This window comes from Anabrus simplex, chromosome 1, assembly GCF_040414725.1.
Source record: "Anabrus simplex isolate iqAnaSimp1 chromosome 1, ASM4041472v1, whole genome shotgun sequence".
In the NCBI taxonomy this organism is placed as follows: domain Eukaryota; kingdom Metazoa; phylum Arthropoda; class Insecta; order Orthoptera; family Tettigoniidae; genus Anabrus; species Anabrus simplex.
The window spans coordinates 88,996,013-89,018,194 of NC_090265.1; the positions used below are offsets into that span (position 1 = coordinate 88,996,013).

General features: G+C 37.7%; 1 protein-coding gene across 1 annotated transcript in view; it reads left to right on the forward strand.

Annotated features, from left to right (window-relative positions):
- Window positions 1-2,317: 2,317 nt before the first annotated feature.
- The window catches only part of Rdl (Resistant to dieldrin), a 493,946-nt gene continuing 474,081 nt past the window's right edge, over window positions 2,318-22,182 (forward strand). Inside the window, exon 1 of the mRNA XM_067138847.2 lies at window positions 2,318-2,605. Within this exon, the coding sequence (XP_066994948.1) occupies window positions 2,511-2,605 (95 nt within the window). The 5' untranslated portion in view covers window positions 2,318-2,510. The remainder of the gene's footprint in view (window positions 2,606-22,182) is intronic.

Here is a 22,182-nt window from a genome sequence, read left to right on the forward strand (position 1 = left end):
TCCATACGTGAGCCAAATTCTATGTTTGTAGCTGTCATATTAGTATCTGAAAGTAATGCACTGTGAGAAAACCTTACCCAAACTTCACCCTATTCAACGTTTGTAACTCAATTGTACCCATAAATAGATGAGACAGGAGAAGATATCTTAAGACCAGCCATTTAGACCGCTAAATGAGGCGTCTTATGATACAATCCGTTTGTCGATATGATGTATCATTTAGCAGCAGTTAATCAGTAAATGAAGGTTTACAATATTGTAAACATGCATATACTTCGTATGTCGATCTATGTACTGTGAAGTCGATTTGTAGCGATGTAGAAATGGTGTGTTTGCCATTATAAATATTATTTTACATCAACAGCGACTCTCAGCAGGATTAATACTCTCCACATCGACTTTGGCAGTAGGAATGCGACTCTTTCTTACTAGCATTAGTAATGAGGGATTAGCCCCCGTGGCTCAGGCGACAGCGAGTCGGCCCCTCACCGCTGGATACCGTTGTTCAAATCCCGGTCACACCATGTGAGATTTGTGCTGGACAAAGCGGAGGCGGGACAAGTTTTTCTCCGGGTACTCCAATTTTCCCTGTCATCTTTGATTCCAGCAACACACTACATTCTCATTTCATAGTATCCATCAGTCATTAGTAATCACTTTGGGAGTGGCGACCCCATCGTACTAATAGCCTATATATATATGATTCATTCAATACATCCCTGACCCGGTCAATGACTGGAAAATAGGTTGTAGGTTTTCATTTTCATTAAAGAGGGACTACCATAGTAATTAATAATTTCCTTCTCGATTTGACTTGGCAGAAGTCAAGGGAGCATGCAATTTTGTTCAAAACTCCCCTAACCAATTGTGTTTGGGAGCAGGCATGTGTGCCCGCCATTATAAACAAATTTACCCATCTAAAACGTGACTAGCATTAGGCATAGTGGCCTTGCTATTATAATGCAAATTCACCAACTCGGTGTGAATATTGTTAAGAAAAGGGGTCTGTCATAATGATAACAGCACAACTCAGTTTTGACTGGCAGTAGGGAAGGCGCCTGCTACTATTATAAAACTCCTGAACTTTAATCTGTCCGCAAGTAGGAGAGGGCTTCTGCCATTGTAACTAAAACTCCCCAAAATCGATTGCGACCGCGCATTGTGTAATGGGGCCTCCCATTACAATGAAAATTTACCTACTCAATTGTGAATGGTAGTAGGCAAGTGAGCCTGCCGGTATCACCAAAACTCCGCAACTCGCCATTTACATTAGAAACAACGTATGGGAACCTCCCCCTGCTGTTTCTGGATAATGCTAAGAGACATGCAATTAAAACAATCTTATTCACTGCATGTACAGTAATTTACCTGATATCCGTATACAATGTTGAATAACGTAGCGAAGCACGGGTATATTATTATTATTATTATTATTATTATTATTATTATTATTATTATTATTCTGCTTTTACCACTCCTTGTGGCGTCGCGGGGGTGACCTGCGTTTCATCTGTAGATTTGGACCTCTTTTACGGCCGGATGCCCTTCCCGACGCCAACCCTGCGTGGAGGGAAATAATCACCATTGCGTGTTTTTGTGGTGTTTGGTAGTGCTGTGTGCGAATATGAAGAGGGGAATGTTGGGAGAAACACAAACATCCAGTCCCCAAGCCAGGAGTATTAATTACTCGCGATTAAAATCCCCGACCCGGCCGGGATCGAACCCCTGACCCTCTGAACCGAAAGCCTCAACGCTGACCATTCAGCCAAGGAGTCTAACAAAACCATTATTATTATTATTATTATTATTATTATTATTATTATTATTATTATTAAGAGTGATTCTATCATAGATGAAAGCGAGTGAACTTCAAATCTCAGTCAAATCATTCATTTTGTATGGCAAGCTCAGAACCTGGGAGTTCAGCGAACTGTCCTGCCTCTAGCAGACAAATTGACCGTTCCCTTCAGAGGAAGAAATGGCAAGTGGTATGCTGTTTGTGGACACAAGGGTCCTCGATGATGTCGCGGTAAACAATAGCACCTTATCGCGCTCGCTGGCTGGAAGAGAGCCAAGGCGGGTACGCACTCCACTCCGAGCTGTATTTAACTGCGCGCGGGGCGATGCGATTTCAATGCGTGTGATAGCAGCCTGGTCTGCTGTGTGAGGGATCAATACGGGAGCTGGCGCTGTCCGGGACCTGTGCCGGGCACTCTGTGCGCAAGACGGCCACTGAGGCGCTGGGGGCGCGCGTGTTGCCAGAGCGCCACACTGCGAGAACGCACTGGAGCAAGAGACACCACTCCCTCAACAACCAAAGAGTGCGGCCAGCGATGCAGGAAGTAAAACTGTGAAAACCCAGGGAAAAGGGGGAGTTTTCGTTCGGGGGGGAGTAGGAAGATGGAAGGCGTCGCGCTCCGTAAGACAGGCCCGTCGACCACGGAGGAGAGGCCGGCTGGGCTGGAGTGCCAGTGTGTGTAGAAAGCTGTGTGGTGTTTCCCCGCTGCAAGATGCTGCTGCTGCAGGACGTGGTGGCCTCATGGGCAGTCATCCTGCTGGCTGCCACCTCGTCGCTCCTCCGGACAGGCCCCTTCGCCCAAGCCGCGTGAGTACAACACGCTTTGCGAGTGTTAAAAAGTGTTAGGCACACCCATTACCAGCCCCTCCCTTTCGCTCTTCTTACACTGCGCCCCTTTTAGTTCCCTGTATTCTGTACTCACCATGACCTCGTAGAAATGATGATTGGTTGGCCTTCACAGTGAAAAAAAAATCATTCGAAAATGGTGAACGTAAACATGGGAATGTGACATATGCTTTGAATGTAATGTGCAAAGACGCCATATTGGCATCCAGATGTATGACAGCCATTTTTATTGCACTCTATCATCTTGTGTAAATAAGGATCGTGTCTTATGGAAACCTTGCTTATTCAGAATGTGAATGTCAAGAGCGAAGTGCAGGATTAGGAAGGGCAAGGTACGACTTGAGGACCCCTCCCCTGCCCCCGCCCTTCTTTGTGCGGCCCAGAAACTCTTTGCACCAGCCACACCTTGAGTAGACAGAGATCCTGTTATTGTTTATGTATATGGGCGGCTCCTTCCTCGACTGACCGCCTGACTTACTGCCTGACTCTCTGCTTGCCTGACTGACTGACTGACCTACTTACGTTCTTACAGCACAAGGTACCATCATTATTGATGTTTATGTTTTCCCAATCTCGGCGAACTAGTGATTTTCTGCTTCCTCACATGAACGCGTGTACACAACCACCGCACACTTGCATATAGCATGTAGCTTTAAACGTGCAAATATTTTGTGTCATGGTAACAGCGTCTTCGCTTTGGCACTAGGCGTTATTAGCTCTTGTATGCAAAACCAGCGTGTTCATTCATATGAGGAACGTTCTCCAAAATATTCCTGTGATGTCCCATAGTTTATAGTCAGCTGGCAAATCACACAAATGAAAATAAAATAAGAGATTTATTTTCTATCTCAAGTAATCTCATTTTATGGAAAAAGACCTTAGAAATGCTTGTACTGGGACGTTAACGAATAATGTACTGTTTCTATTTTATGTAAATAAAAATGCCATATCCACTTGGATAATGTTTCACTTCCGGATAGTATTACATACCAATTTTAAGCATATTTTGTAGTAGTCTAGGTGCCGTCACAATACTAAACCACAAGTATGAACTAACTATACATTATTTCCAAGAAGTGTCTATAATTCGCACTCAGTAGGGAAATATCATTTCCAATCCCTGAATATTACACTTCATTTACGCAATCCGTCAGTTCTTGAAAGACATAACGATTCCACAATATGTTACGTATGGAACAAACTATCACTACACTATTATTCAATATGTGGTTTAGCCCCTCTAATTTTTAGTGGAATTAATGAAGTTAAATTTACAGTTTTGTTTTAAATTATCATTCTTTAAGATTTTATTTATTTATTATCCTGTGCATGAACTGGACATCATTGTCCCACAAACTGCACGCAAACAACAATGTGAGTAAATTTGTTTCGGAGGCTTAATATTCTCGTGTGCAAAGCTGAACTGAGGCAAATTAACTGAGTAGTCGTGTTTATAATTATCAAAATCTACCCCGAATACATAGAGTACATTGCAACAAGCTAGTAAAATCAGTTTAAAAGTAAAAGTAAAATATCGTGAATACGACCATAATTTACTTCTGTACTGCTGAGTTAACGACAAAACTACTCTTGATCCTGTAAAATTATTACTCAGAACTTTCCTTGCAATGTGTATATAATCCCAAAAGTTCCGTACGATATAGTTACTATTATAACAACTAAAAGTAGAATGAATGAGGTGGTCTATGTTTAATATTAGTTTTTGTATCTTGCAAGTAGTTATTCAATACTTTTTTCAACCACACTGGTACAACGTTTCGTATTTGTAAACTTTGAAAAGAAGAATGTCCTTCCAACGTTGGTTTATATGTTTTCAAAATAAAGTATAATGTGTAATTAAATCGATGAAGGACGCCAACAAAACATTCCCTCTTTAATGGATAGCTTAAGGGTTACTAATTTTGTTGACTAGCTAATTTCAAATTAGCATAGTGTTCAGCGAGATTACCTTTCACTAGCCTTATTCAAATCCGAGGACCATCCTGCAAGAGATATTAGTAGGAATATTTCATCATTGTTCGGGCGAAAGGTCGTATCTCCCAATGCTCTTCCTATCCATTAATTTCCTTAAGACTGGTCGCGCCTCCCAGCCACATATGGATATTTAATCCGTCAAAAGAATGTTAGTTACATTCATTTTCCTATGCTTACGTGTAAAGGAAAATGAACTTTACGTACCGCACTCTAGGATTGTATGTTTGCATGACTGACTTACGCACTCCTACAGTATAATGTACTTAAGGTTCATTTTCCTTTACACATTGGCATACGGAAAAGAAAATAACGAAAATTGTTCTGATGAACAGCATATCCATATGTGGCTGGGAGGCGTGACCAGTCTTAAGGGAAGTAATGGATAGGAAGAACATCGTGAGATGTGACCTTTAGCCCGAACAGCGACGATTTGTTTCCAGTATAAGTCAATAAAATTCATTTCATTTCATTACTAGTAAATGATATACGACTGGTTCAAGAGCAAAATTACCTCGCGTGATTTCAAACGTCTCACATGGTGCAAGGAAACAATTTGCATTCATTAAACTTAATCGATCATTCATTCTTACATTTTTTCAACGTTTGCATTATGTAAATTTCTTTTTCCTTCGCCTATTACGTAGATTTTTCATCCAATCATAATCATTGCTTTAATTAGATTTCATAAACCTGCTACATTCCAGCTCATACGTGGTTTCTAAGGGATTGACACCTCTGGACAAATGTGAACTGAAATTTATATTTAGCATGAACAGAATTATATGAAGAAGTCACTTCAGACAATGGTCCATGATTTAATTTAAATTCACAGTGTATGAAGTTAGTAAATTAAATAATAAGGAACTATGGAATTCAATATTTTTTCCGGCCTGCCAACCTGCAAGATTTATTTTCTCAATAATTAGAACATACAGTGGAAACTTTCATGTTAGTGTGATTTGATTCTATTAGCTTAATGCCACACAAATTCAGACAGGTCACATGGTGACGAATATGTTAAATGTACATGTGCAGAATTACTTGTAATAATTTTTTCTACAAAAACCATATCTAATTCCATGGGAATTTTGAAGCCATTTAATTTCAAGGATAGCACTGTATACGTTTCATTCATTGTGCGGTTATTAGTTGATCTCGTATTAATACCGTGAAATACGATTGAGAAACAGAACTTTGACTATAACTGCCAATAATATATGAACAAGTAAAAGATTGTTTAAGCAAAATACCTGAAATTTAAATCAAAATATTTTAGGTGTGATTGAATTTGGAGTATTACCTTCGTAATTTCATGTAATAATGAGTAATTTGCGCGCCTGCTGGCTTCTTTGTATATGGTATCCGTTTCTCAGGATCCCTCGCCGGAATCGAACCCTGGTTCCTCGTTACTCGTTATAACCATGGCACGTGCAGAACCTACCATCGACAGTTGATAAGGCAGATATTTGAAAGATGCGTCGGCGGTAAGAGGACCGTGCGATAAATTAAACTTAACTTTAAATTATCCCCCAATTTTATAAAGTGGTACTTTTTATTATTGACATACCATACTCCAGTGTTTAAGGGTTATATGAGTACGTTCCTTATGCCATATTGTCGGTGACTTCCCGCTCAAGTGTGTATTATTTTCATTAAAAGATTATGATCTCTAAATTGAAAAACATCTTGGAAAATTTATTTCATTGAAAAATGTTACTATTACTGCTTAAGAGAAATTTTCATTTCATTACTTAATACTTGAACGAATAGTATACACATATGTGATGCGGTGAATAATGATACCAAACGCACAAATTAACAGTGTTGCTGGAGCAACTGACGTCACGAATAGCACGATATCGATCAACTCTCACTGTTTGGCTATCAAGTGCAGAGAGGAACAAAAGGGGCAAATTTGTAACCCAAATGAAATTGAATTAAATTACGATTTCATTTTTTGTTTCACTGGAATGAAAATCTGTTTCACGAGTCATGAAGTTTCGTTAATTTTTATTTTTCGTATAGCTGATGCTTTGCAATCCAGTATCGAAGTACGTACTTCATGTCAAATAGCTCGCCAACCTTATTCCTTAGCGTGGATCGTTAATAATTTTGTCTTCATTATGGAATTTTGCACATTCTAAAACGTAATTAATAATAATAATAATAATAATAATAATAATAATAATAATAATAATAATAATAATAACGGGTAACTTGCACGCCTGCTGCTTTCCTTTAAGATGGTATCCGTTCCTCAGGTTCTCTCTCCGGACTCGAAACCTGATTCGCCATTACGACCATGGTAGGTGCAGAACCTGCCATCGTCAGTTGATAAGGTAGACATTTGAAAGATGCGTCGCCTGAATTTCAAAATTCATTATGCACCGCATCACATCTTTATATACCATATTAAAATATATATTCTTTTCATTAACAATAGTTATAATTTCAATTGAAAAATACTTTCGAAAATTTATCTCACTGAAGAATGTAATTCATCACTGTACAGTTTATTATTTCACAAAGTAGAATCAAAGTCAATGAAAAATAAATATTCAAAAAAATTCTCAGATAAAACACAAACGTTAGAGATTTCAACGTTCATGGTTGAACGAATACATTATTTACCACAGTAAACAAATTTAAGGGTACGCACGTCTTCACTTGCTATAGTATTCAAGAGTTAAAATGCAGCCTTCTAACTAAAACTTTATCTTACCCCTTGTGGGTGGGGGACACAGACGAAGAATACACCCACGGTATCCCCTGCCTGTCGTAAGAGGCGACTAAAAGGGGCGACTAAGGGATGATTGGATTAGAACCATGAAACTACTTGTGATTAGTACCACCACGCGCGGAACACCATGGGTCGCTATTACTTGCGCGTAGTACCACTATGTTAGGTACCAAATAGGTTTGTGATTAGTAGCAATCAGGAGCACCGTGTGGTCAGGCTATTTCGGTACCTGTGATTAATAGCACTATATGAGCGACACCAGGGTTCTCGCTTGCCTATGATTAGTACCCACTATATAAGGAACACCACGGGATAGTACAAGTCCCTGTGATAGGTACACTTATGTGAAGAAAACCATAGGTTTGCATTGCCTGTAAATGGCGCCGCTCTGTGTGAAACACCGTAGTCTGTATTACATGTGCAGATTTCATTACCTGTGAATAGTACCATAACGTGTTGAATACCGTGAGTCTACGATACTTTTGATTAGTACCGCACCATGTCAAATACCATGGTTCTACTTTCCAAGTGATAAGTACCATTATGAGAGGCCGATTACCTATATTTTGGACCCCTTTAGCTTGCAAGCTTCATCGATTCAGTATTGAGCTATAGAAGCAGTGCCTTGGTCAGTATTACTATTGTTTTCCGTCAGTTTCTGAGACTGAGGCATTGCGGGTCGTCTCCACTGATTGTTTGAACTTCATATCCATCCGTTCATTTTTCGTCCTCACGCTCTGAATTCTGGTCTGTAGAGGATTTTAGATTTTTATTTTGTCATTGCATTTCGTCTCATTTCGTACCATCAGGGTCCGATGACCTAATGTTAGGTCCCTTAAAACAACAAGCATCATCATCATCAAAACTGTATCTTCATTAAGAATGAATTGTTTCATATTGTTTCATTTTATTTTGAGAAACTAATACTGCAAGTTTAAGGTTCTGAAGATAATAAATGTTGAAAGCCTGTTCTTAATAAGTTGACATGAGCCAATAATCACCAATTTTGGACTGAAATCTACAATAACTTCCCAAGTATCCAGTCTATCCGATTCACGTGTAGAATCACACATGGTAAAATCATCCTACTGAGCCGCCATCTATTTATTTATAGAATAATATTCCTTACTTAGATTAGTATCCAAAAGGAACTTTGATGAAAAACATGCACTTAGTAGTAATTGTAACTTGTGCTGTTATAAATTCCTTATAATTTCGACGAAAAGGAAAGTTACTTAGTCCCTTTTTTTTGCTAGTTGCTTTACGTCGCACCGACACAGATAAGTCTTATGGCGACGATGGGACAGGGAAGGGCTAGGAGTGGGAAGGAAGCGGCCGTGGCCTTAATTAAGGTACAGCCCCAGCATTTGCCTGGTGTGAAAATGGGAAACCACGGAAAACCATTTTCAGGGCTGCCGCAGAGTGGGGTTCGAACCTACTATCTGCCGAATACTGGATACTGGCCGCACTTAAGCGACTGCAGCTATCGAGCTCGGTAACTTAGTCCCTTTAGGAGAGCTAGGTCGTCACTTGGTAACTCAAATTAAGAATTCGGTTGAGATGAAGAAATAACCATATTTAACAGAATAGATTTCAAAACGTGCAGAACTAGAATGCAATTATATATTGTCACTCTTCAAAGAAGACTGGATTTTAGTCCATGATCACCCACTTCACTGCTAATGGAGTTACACATATTTAATAAATCCATTATCCCATAATTTGATTAGTGTCATATGATTTCTAAACCTTTCTTCAAAAGTATGGGAGATATTAGTGAAATTGGCACTAAGGAAAATATTTATTTCTATACTTACAAGTGCACTGAATCCAATACGTACATCCACAATTTTAAAGTATAGTATAATGAATCTGATTTACAAAAATATTTTAATGAGGAAACCTACTCCTCAAAGTCCGAATCGAAGGAATGTACTGTATAACGACAAATTTAGAACCTTCATACTCAAATTTATGATCTGTGTGGAAGTGTAAATTAGAGTACTGGTGTTGTAGCTGATTGTAAATTCTGTGGCTTGGTTCTAAAAGGGACAATGTCAAAAAACCTGTTTTTAAGCTATGAGCATTTGAAGTTTTGTTTACAGTTTTCCAACTACATTTTTAAACAACTAACTTTAAATAACTTTATACTTTCTTTGTGGAAGACACCTGATTAAACGCTTTTTTCTATCGTATTCTTTAAAAATTTCCAGGTCTATAATCTTTATTGGTAATCTAACATTATTGGCAAGGGCTTATTTAATTAAACGTTAACTGTTCGTTTAGTACTTATCAGACACATTGGCCCTTTTAACATGTTGCAAGCCAGGATAAAACGCATTTGTATCAGTTAATATCTCAATTTCGATAAAAAATGACATTGGCCCTTTTAGTACCAAGCCACAGAATTATAGGTGCAAGAATATTTGAACAATTAAAAAATATAAACGTTTTTTATAAATCGTTGAAGGTTGTAAATCTCATAAATCTAGTAAAGGAGTTCCCAGACAAGTGTTTATAATGAAGATTCATAAATAGATCGATAAAAACTATGTTTATGCTTCAGGGTGACTGAAACAGTTCAAAACATACTTAGGGAAAATAGACAGGATTACTTATTTCAATTCTCTCTATGCTATTAAATTATTTATTAGAAAACGATATCCAATTTGAAAGAAATTTCAAAGGAATCTTTTCCTTTATTTCCAGAATCCCTTATTGCCTGCAAGAAGACACATTTATTTCCTTTCCTTTCAAAGGAGGTGGCTGTACTTATAACACATTAGTGTACATTTCAGGTGGGCACGGAATAGAACTTCTACGATCGCTGAAAATTTTATAATAACATTACTTGTCTCGCTTTTCCTTACGATGACAGCATTCATCCCATTCTAAACTCCACACAAGGATTCAAATCCTGTACATTATAATCAAACCCAAGGTAATGAGATATGAAGTTTTTGCGGTGTTTTAAATGAAAATAGAAGAATAAACTAGAAATATTTGTTTTGTTGTTTGCAGTTTGTTATCATTGTTTATATCGGCGTGTGTCTAATCCGATTGCTAAACCTACGGCACGTTTTTTGGACTGCCAATGCGGCTATCAATAAGATATGAAATCTCTGTTTGAATTAGGGTCCCTGATATTGACAGCTTGATATTTTCCTAGAATACAAAATAGTACTGATCCCCTCAGCCTCCAATGCTCTACATCACAGCCCAATCAATTCCGAGGGCAAGCTGAAGAGGAATTTAAAATGTTTTCTCGTCCATCAAAAGGGAGTGGGTGCACATCTTCATGGGTCCCAAACCACATTTTTCAATTTCTTTTAAATATAGAATATTGTTTTCCTTAATCTGGTGAAACAGTTATCTCCACTACTTCAAAAAATATTTGTAAATGTTCATACAGATCACAATCTATGTCCCAGTCTTTCACGCGTTATTTGACAATTTTCTGTATGTTTTTACACACGATTTTCATAGTAAGTCCTAGAACAAATAATCATAATGTTTTATCAAAATATACACGGTATAGTATTTCATTTCTCTGAATAAATGCCGTAAGATGCTTTGACATAAATTACTTTTCTTAATAATTAGTTGTTCAATATATAATTTTATCTGACACCAAAATGTGCTTGCCACGAGCCACAAAATAATATGCAAGTGATTTACATGTATTTGTAAAACATTTCGGGACATAGGATCGTACTGAAATTTCAAGCGCTGTTAACGACATACAGATGCTTTCTAACGATTGCTACTGAAAATGTTATTACAATTTGATCCTGAAGTAGTTTTCTCAATTTGTATATTTCCTTACGCTTTGTAAATCATTTGGAAAGCATTCTTCAGGTTCCAAAGAATAGGACTTTCACGATGATTCTATAAATGAAAGGTAGCGATTTTAAGAAATTTCTTGAGATAATTTTTGGAGATTCCCTTAAATATTCTCACCATATAAATATTAACAGGCTTTAAAAGCACTCTATATTATGTTAAGCATTCAAACTTTTGTTTGAAAAAAGAATTTGTAGATCCAGAGATATAAGGAAATTTGAGCTGGTGAAAGATTAACTCCTCTCCGCCCTTAATCCACTTCAATCATTTAAAAATTGTAGATAGGCTATGAACAAAGCTAATGTAACCAGAATGTCACATACGAATATATGCATACTTTAATTTCAAAACCTTCCGGTATCTCCTACAGGTTGTCATAATGGAAAAGAGTACAGTGTACAAGAAATAATATGCAAGTAAATTGTTCGAAAGACATAGAAATAAATGATTAATCAGTTAAGGAACAGTGCTTTTAGCGTCCATAAATTTGGTTCCAAAACAAAGCCTTATAGGTCTACCAGGTAGGAAATCGCCTGGAAAATGTAATAAAGGAGCCAGAATGAAACTATAATTCACATATAGACCCTAAAACACGCACCTACCCCATTTCCGACGGGAGTGACATCGTTGAGAATGTTAAATATTAATATATTACCCGGCGTTTTAAAGAATATACATGTGTCACTATATTAGGGAAACACCCCATAGTACGTATAATTTCAAATCAGATGTTATGAGTTTTATCTTAAGATATCGAGTATTCTGACCCTACAAGTAGGCTAAATATAGAAATTTTTCGTTTCCGGAATGTTATTGGTAGTAGTAGTAGTAGTAGTAGTAGTAGTAGTAGTAGTAGTAGTAGTAGTAGTAGTAGTAGTAGTAGTATTTTGATTCATTATACCCAACTAGAGAGCGTGTTTTTAATTATGTAGCTCATTAATTCTCTTCTTTAAGGTTGCTCAGTCCGTCGAAAATACAAACAATAACATACCGGGTGAGTCAGCCGCGCCTGACGTTTTATGCTCTTAGACATCCCACCGAACGTCACTGGTGTCGTTATGGTCTATTCTCCTTTACCATACACCAAGCAACAATCGCCTTTAATCACTCGTGTGCCATTACCTTTGCAAAAAATATATACCGTATGCGACAGGCATTTACACAATGCATCAAACTGTCATACGGTTATGTAAAAAGTACGTGCCAATTATGAGCTTTCAATAGGGTATGAAATGAACGCTAAAAGCGATGGCATACGTGTGTGCATTTGTGAAGCGGAAGTAGTAGTCTATCTAGTAGGCTTTCTTGAAACCTACTCGCTGGAGTCGCTTGGTTAAATGCGGTGCTGTTAATACAGCTGCGTTTAGTAGGTGGGTTCAAATCCCACTTGAACCTGTAAATTTTATTCGCTTTTTGTACTTTGAGATTATCCACAGAGCCAATGTATCTGAATGCCCTCATGTCATTTTTAAATTTATTTATTTATTTATTTATTTATTTATAGGCAGTGCTCTAGGCCATTAGGGCTGCTTATGTGGATGTTTTACAAGCAGGGCTGGACGAGGATAGAATGGTTGGGACTTTGAATCCGCTTGACTGAGCAACAGCCTGTTAGCACAGTAAGTGTTCGAATAGATGGCCTTCCGCACTAACGCACGTTACAGCAAGCCGTTGACCTGCCATTCGAACTCGTTGTAGCACTGTAGGTGTTACGGATTCACAGGCTTCCGTAATAAGGTTTCGAAGGCTTTCAGGATTTTCCGGCTGCTGAGCGTACACTATATCCTTAAAATAGCCCCATAGGAAGAAGTGTCCGACTCGTTGGCTGAATGGTCTACGTACCGACCTTCGGTTCAGAGGGTCCCGGGTTCGATTCCTGGCAGAGTCGGAGATCGTAATAGTTTCTGATTAATTCTTCTGGCTCAGGGACTGGGTCTGGGTGTGTGTGTGTGTGTGTGTGTCCGTCCCAACACTCTCTCCTTCATATTCAGACAACATACCACACTAACACCACAGAAACACGCAATAGTGATTACATCCCTCCATATAGGGTTGGCATTAGGAAGGGGATCCGGCCGTAAAACAGACCAAATCCGCAGATGTTTAAAAGAGCGGTAGGAAAATAAGAAGCCCCATATGAAGAAGTCCAGTGGCGTAAAATCTGCTGATCTAGCAGGCAAGGTGGCAGGTCCTCCCCTTCCTATCCATCGACCGGGATGCGTAACATTCAGGTAGTTGCGAACATCTGCTGACATGTGAGGAGGAGTTCCGACGTATTGATACCACATGGTTACACGCTCACCCAGGGGCAAATCCTCTAGCAGCAATGGTAGTTGGCCTTGAAGTAACTGTAGGTACCAGGCTCCTGTCAAATGATCCTCAAAGGAATATGGTCCAATTAGATGAACACCCAGTATACCACACCAGACATTTACTCACAATCATCCCTGAAATGCTGCCCGCCTTACCCAGTGTGGACTTTTAACACTCCAGTAGTGCATATTATGACGATTCACAGAGCCATTATTATGAAATCGTGCCTCATCCGAAAATAAAATGTGGGATACAAACGCTGGATCATTTGCCACTTGCATCAGTTTCCACGCATAGAAATCAACGAGTTTCGGAATCTCCTCCATGGAGTTCTTGATGTAGTTGCCGGTCAGACGGACGAAGAAAACTGGAATGAAACAGCCTTACAATAAACGACTGGCTGATGGTGACCTGTTACGCTACTGCCCGGGCACTCTTGTGAGGATTTTCCCGGAAAGTGCCCAAAACCACCTCAGCACTTTCGCCGGACGTAACGGGTGCCTCTCTAACATGTCCTGTTCGGGAAAGTGACGAGGTTATACGTAAACGTCGCTCCATCCCCCTATGGTTGCTGTCTGTGTAGAAATCTTTCCTGGTACAGGCGTTGCGCTTCCTGTGCGTTCCGTCTTGCTTCACCGTACATGAAGGGCATGTTAATATACTTATCTTCTGAATACATAGCGAAGAAATGACGGGACTGCTAGGCTATATCAAGTGTCAAGCCACTACATATTCAACATGCATGCTTTTGGTCGAATGTGGCAAGAATGGCCTCTAATTTGATGCTGAAAGTTTAAAATGTGAATAGAAATGTTTATCGCTCGTGGGATTCGAACCTACCTGCCAACACAACATGCGTCAACACGTCTGTAACCCACTTACTGCATCATCACTTGATGACTTTGGCAGAAACATGTATGCGACTGGTATTTACATAATACATCAAACTGTCATACGGTTATGTAAAATGAACGTGCCAATTAAATGCTTTCGATTTGTTATGAAATTATCGCTAAAAGCAATGGCATACTGATAAAAAAACGTGAGAGTTTGTGAAACGGGGCGTAGTTTTACACGAAGTAAGCTTTCTGTAAACTGGAGGCAACCGTCGCCGTGGTGTGGTACTCTAGAGTGTTCCAGTGTTGTTTTCTTGGTCGGACAGACTGAAAAACGTTTAAGTTGTATGTCTGTTCCAGGAGATTTGTAAGTTCTTTGCAATTTTGGAATTATTTTTTCAATTTATTCATGCTGGTTTAATCATTTCACTTTTATCTACTACTTATATTTTTACGATTTTATGGTTAATGATTGCTTGTCTAATCTTTTTTACATTCTTCCCATATACCGCGCCTTTATTATTATTATTATTATTATTATTATTATTATTATTATTATTATTATTATTATTAATAATATTATTATTATTCCAAGTAAGCTTCTATATACATTCGTTCATTTATAAGTACATTAATTTTCGTTATAAATTGGGCTATCGAAATGGATCTTCGTGGAGAGTGTGTTACCGCCAAAGTGAGAACTTGTCATAAAATCAAGCGCCGGGACGAAACTGCATATAGGCAACTTGTCTAACATGGCAGTCTAACAGTTGTATAGATCGCCCCTGCTACTGTTTTACGTGATTTACTATTTTCAAACCAGACGAATTTCGTAGCTGTAACTTAATTGAGGCTACGGTCACTACTTTCCAAGTCCCAGTCCTCCTCTTTCTCAGAACGCCGATAATTTCTGTGTCAGTATGACGTTAAACCACCAGAAGAAAGGAAAATAATACCCCAAGGAATAACTAATGTAGGCCTACATCGCATGGTTTTCTCAGACATATTTCTTAATAATTACCTTATTTTGGATTATTATGAATTACATGCAATTATGGGAATTTTCAGCTGAATGATTGACGTCATGATCTTGAGTTTAGATGGTTCGACTTCCGGTAGCACCAGAGATTTCAGCTGCATATGGTATATTCCTATGGTTCGGGGACTGTTTTTTTTTTTTTTTTTTTTTTTTTTTTTTTGTGTTCATCTTAATATGCACTTCTTCCTATACTTAAAACGCGTCAAAGAACCAACCACGAAATAGTGAATATTTTCTTCCACATATGTTCGGCGTCAGAAAGGGCATCAAGCTGTAACACTGGGCGAAGTCTACATTTCACATCCATGACCCTACTGGCATGTGAAAGGAGAGGGGGGATATAAGTGAATTTCATGCAGATTAGGAAACAACTCGAGAATTTTCCAAAAAAATATACGTTAGGTATTGAAAAAGCCCCAAATAGATTTAATTCTCATACCTACTAGAGAAATTCTGATAGGTTTTGCGGTATCATTTCGTATTTAAAAGTGTGTGTGAAATTTTTACAGTCCTTAAGACATTCTCAGCGTCAGTAAATCGACTCTGAAAATGTGGCATCTAACATGATCGACTTTCGAGTCTTGCTAAATAATCTTTCTTAAACCCAGTAACACTTTCAAAGTTATAAAAAGTAGGTAGATACTGGCCTATTTCTTTAAATTTCAGGCCTGGAGATTATTAAAAAATTGACCTGTGTGTTCTTTACCTTTTCATTAAGTCAACATGTACATTTATCGACGTGGTTTTATGGGTGTATTGTCATCCAAAGTGAGTGAAATTTAGTTCGTATGATATGCTCATATAATTTTAAGGTCGAAGATACTCTTTTCTATAGCCTAAATTTAGTAGTATTCCATTCTTAACAGCTCATTAACTACAAATGTTATATTTTAATTCACATTATTTACGCCCATTCATTACATCACTGAAAATAATGTTCTGAGTTCCAGAAAGCCTAGTATTTACCTATAAAATTTAAATGGATACACACTTTACACACTACTACAAAATAATTCGACGAAATGTACTTAGGAAATACGGAAGGAATGCGGAATTATGCATAGCATTATGCGAGATATTACAATTGTGTAATGAAGGATTTTTTAAGCATGCTAAACCACCACATGTACTTTTCTTGATTTTTGTTTTAATTTTTACTTCATTTTCAAATTTGTGTGTCTTTTCGGATTGAATTATATTTTATTTACATAAAATGTAAATTTCCTTCATAATATTCAGTTTGCATGTTTGTAGGTCAGGATTTATATGTCCATTGTTGCTAATTACTGTTTGCCGCCCTTTTAAACAATGCTATAATATGAAACTGTGCATCATATTATTTCGAATTCAAGATCTTCGTAGTCATACACTGTTGGGTGTACTGATGTTCTTATTGAAATACTGTAGTATATGTTTATTTATCTCAAATGACATATCAAGGACAAACTCTAGAATTCCTAAGATAATCCTTCAGAAAATATTTTATCTACCTTTATCGTGAATTTTAAAATGTATTTTCATTCTTTGCAACACTATTTTTTAGTTAAATTTTGCTTGTGTCAGAGAAAAAGCCTGGCATATACTATTTTTTAACTAAAATACACTGCAGTCCAAAATATTGTGTAAATATCTGCCATTGGTTTTGATTTATGATGAAAACCATGTTAAAATCGTGAAAAATCAACAATTATACGACAGGCGTATAAAATTACATTCATGGGTATTTAGAATCACATATTTTGAAGTACAGAATATATTTTCTTTGAGATTACGAAGGATAGTGTATTCCATAAAGAAACAAAGTGAAAAAGGAACTTTTCTCTTTACGGAAAGCTAATGATCATTAATATGTCTTTCAATAAATGAAACACAAATATTGACAAATAACAATTTATAATCATTTACACCTGACAAACAATGTTATATGAGTGAGGACTACAACTCTACGTCAAAGGAACTTGAAACCGCAGCATCTTTGGCGACCAAGGCCTACAGCAACGACTAATTAACGTAATTCCAGGACACATTTAGTAGCGCTACACAAATTTTCGGGTGATCCCCAGCCATAAAACACATTCATGTCAAAATACAGTATTTCCGCATAAAGACGTACCTACCCCCAAAACAGGAATAGGGTGATAACATTTTCATAAATTAATATTCCTTAAGTCACCAGTCGAGAAGAAGTGATAGAATGAGAGGACACATTTTAAGACACCCATGACTTGTTCAGTTGGCTTTTGAGGGAAGTGTAGAGGGTAAGAACGGTAGGGGCAGAAATGGAAAGTAACACAGGGAGGATAGCATGGAGAGCTACATCAAACTAATCCACACAACACGTCACCAGTATCCCGTTTTCCCTCTTTGCATCCCATTTCTTTATTCTTTATTTTTGTATTTTTTACAGTTTGCATTGTGTCACACCGACACACTTAGGTCTTAAGGCGTCGATGAGACAGGAAAGGGTTCGGAGTTGGAAGGAAGAAGCCGTGCCTTAAGGTACAGTCCCAGCATTTGACTGGTGTGAAAATGAGAAATCACGGAAATCCATCTTCAGGGCTGCCGACAGTGGCATTCGAACCTACTATCCCCTGAATACTGGATACAGGCCACACTTAAGCGACTGCAGTTATCGAGCTCGGTCTTCATTTATTTCAAATTGTCTAGTAATGACTGGCTTTCGTCGGACTCATTAGCTGAGTGATCAGTGTTGAGGCCTTCAGTTCAGAGGCTTCCGGGTTCGCTTCCCGGCAGGGTCGGGGATTTTAATAGTTTCTGATTAATTATTCTGACACGGGGACTCTCTCTCTCTCTCTCTCTCTCTGCGCGCGCGCGCGTGTGTGTGTGTGTGTGTCCCAACGCTTTCCTCTTCGTATTTAGACAACACACTACACTACCAACCACCACAGAATCACGCAATAGTGATTACATCCCTCCATATAGTTGGCGTCGAGAAGGGCATCCGGGTGTAAAACTGGGCCAAATCCACATGTGCTACACATTTTGCACCCGCAACCCCAAAAGTGTGGGAAAATTTGTAGAAGAAGCAGTGACTGGCTTTCGTAATCCGCTATTATAGCCTTAGTTAACTGGCAAAGTACCAGCAATTTGCCTGCACTTCTACTTAGTCCCATTTTTCTCCAGTCTCCAGATATATCCAAGGCTTCGATAACTCGGCAACGTCATCTCATCTCGGGCTGATGTTTTGTGTCGTAGAGTCTCTCAAAGAAGGAATGAGCGCTTTGAATTGTACAAGTTCCTCGAAAGAACAAATACCTCAGAAATATTTTATTGGACCCATAGATACAATGTTTGCTGTATCCAGAAGGTTTGCATCTGCATTGGGGTTAAATTTAATTATCAAAATATAATTAAAGTCTGATAAAATATTAAATGCAAGAACTCCCCCACACACACGCACATTTTTCAATATCTTTCCTTCGTAAATATTGTGTTGTTTTTCCTTACACTCTTGATTACTGCCCATTTTTCTAAACCATACTGCACCATAACGATATAAAGTAGTATTGTACATTGTTATCCTGGTGGTAGTAGAGGAAGCATTACACTTAAGTGCGTGTTCAGCGCAAATGAATATCTTGATCCTGTGGCAATTCTCGCCTTTATGTTAACTGTGCCTTTTCATTTATGTTACTGAGCAAAGCTCTGTTTGAATTGCAAGACATTCCTGCATTCAATTTCAAAACATTGGTCTGGGTTCACGCCATTGGAAAGTTCAATGCACTGAGTTCTATCTTGGCTGATCACTAATCTAACATTGTTTTCAGTCTGTTAATGTGATGCATGCTTACTATAATTAAATTTCCCATTAAACATTTCAATTTTACTGGTGTTCAATATTCAGAATTAAATGAAACGTTACGAAAATATATTAAAATAATAAATTCGGGTAGGTTTACTTATTTATCTGTTTATCCATTTCTTTATTTATTATTGTGCTTTTACGACCGCGTTGGACCACTGTAGTCAATTTCTGCCCGGTCTTCTCTGATGTTATATGGTTTTTCTTTCTTTCCTTCCAGCATTTCTTCATTCTATCTGATCTTCGCTTTCTTTCTTCTACCGAAAATATCCTTTTAGTTGTTTCTGTTTTATCAATTTTTGGTAGGAATCTAATTTTACTATTCTATTTATTTATTTATTTATTTATTTATTTATTTATTTATTTATTTATTTATTTATTTTGTTTGACTTATTCTTCAAATCCTCCAGTGTTATGTCTAATTCCTTCATGTCTTATTTCTCTCATCCAGACAGGTTGTTGTTGTTTTTGTTTTCCGAAGCTTCTCCAGATTTCTTCGTAATAACTTGTCTTGAGGTTTTCTCAAGAGATGACCAAGGAATGCTATTCTCTTCTTTCTTATGAAATCCGTTGTATGTTCTATTTCCTGATATACTGATGAAATTGGGTGGATAGGCCATCCTACTTTTTGGCACGTCTTATTAATGCATGTTCTTACTATTCTTCTTTCTATCTTTAAAATTTTGTCAATATTATTTATTTGCCTTAGTTTAAATAATGTTTCACTTCCGTAAGTTATTTCAAGTTGGACTACAGACTTATGCTTCAATTTTGTATTTATTATGTTTCAATCTTGTATTTATTGACAAATATTTCTTTCATGTATTTCCGGTTACCTGTATTCATTTATTTATTTATTTATATATTTATTTATTTATTTATTTATTTATTTATTTATTTATTTATTTATTTATTTATTTATTTTTATGATTATCAGTAACAGTATAATAGCGAAATACAATGATCCATTATAACTACAATAGCTATTCATCTAAAATAAAGAATATACGAACATTTACTACGGACACAAATACACATAATACAAATACACAGTCCTGGGTTTCTTTTTACATATTTATATATACGACTTAAACAAAGCAAAATTCACTTAAATACAAAAGAAGAGACAGGAAAGAACCAGAAAGAAAATTAAGTTATATGAGAAAAATGATGACACAAAGAACTTTATGCACATTTGTGGAATATTTTATAACGAATTATGAGGTTTTTCTTTTTCAAAGTTGCGAACATCCATTTAAAGCAAACTGTAGAAGTATAATTAATAGTACCGAGCTCGATAGCTGCAGTCGCTGAAGTGCGGCCAGTATCCAGTATTCGGGAGATAGGTGGTTCGAACCCCACTGTCGGCAGCCCTGAAGATGGTTTTCCGTGGTTTCCCATTTTCACACCAGGCAAATGCTGGGGCTGTACCTTAATTAAGGCCACGGCCGCTTCCTTCCCAGTCCTAGCCCTTTTCCTATCCCATCGTCGCCATAAGGCCTATCTGTGTCGGTGCGACGTAAAGCCAATAGCAAAAAAAACAATAATTAATAGTAATTACGTATCATACATTCTCTCCATTACTTTTGTAAAACTTTATCAAGAAATTTCATCTGATACCATTACGTGCACAGCTAGAATCAGGACATTTACTTTGTAACCACTTAGAATACAACAACAATAATAATAATAATAATAATAATAATAATAATAATAATAATAATAATAATAATAATAATAATAATGGTTTTTACATCCCACTAACTACTTTTATTGTTTTCGAAGACGCCGAGGGTGCTGGAATTTTCTCCTACAGGAGTTCTTTCACGTACCAGGAAATCTACTGACAGGAGGTTGACGTATTTGAGCACCTACAAATATCACCGGACTGAGCCAGGATCGAACCCTCCAAGTTGGGCTTAAAAGGCCGTCAGAGATACTCAGCTCGGTGGTTGGAATACAAACTTCTAAGCTAGTAGAAAGGACGACACATCGTTTCTGCAGTTAAAAACGCGTAAAAATTAGGAGCATGGACTATCTGAACTCCTAAAATGTATACCGCTCTCCTTGCACAGCCATAGAACGGGATAGAGGAATCTTGCCATTTGCCAAACGAGTTGCGTTCTGTCCTATTACTGCATAAAAATGTGGGCTCCGAATCATCATCCATCTCACAGTCATGGTAGACATCACTATTTTATAGCTGTACAAGAAAAATGAAATACCGTATATTTAGATCAAATAACAAATAGCACGTTAGAAGGAAAAGGAAATATTGAATCGCTTACATTCACTGTTCGCCAAGGAGGATTTTTCTTTCAATCCCATAATCACCAGCAGTGTCGCCGAGTGTTATCAAAGCACAATGGCGGCGAGGGGCTGGGAGGGGAGAGGATAGGATGCTGCATGAACACACAACAGAAGGAGAAGCAGAAAGTGCAGGCCCAAGCCACTTCTCTCTTCATAATACCGTACTGTGCAGAGCAACGCTTTCATTTCCTCCGCCTATCATGCTATTTTCAAGTCCTAAATACGTGCCTCAGGACCACTACCAACACAGAGATTATTTATCAGGCAACTGATATCTACGACACTAATTATAGTGCAGTAGTTGTATCAATCATATATAACTGGAAATTCCACACGAACAAATTCAACCAACTAGATGTAATTATTGAGACAAACTTAAGACATGAATATAGGAACTCGTACCCCTCAAGGAGCTGCTCACGTGTAGGAAGGTAATCCTACCGTAGGTCATGAATCAGATGGTTACATGGCAGAACGCAATAAAAAGACAAGGTATGGGCGACACCATTCCAAATTTCGAAATCTATCAATGGTCAGCCTCCTGTGCGCCAAACAATTTCTGTGACAAGAAAGAGCAAGAATATGCTCAAATATATTATTTGATGTACGTATTATACTGGAGGTGGTTTTTGTTTTTTT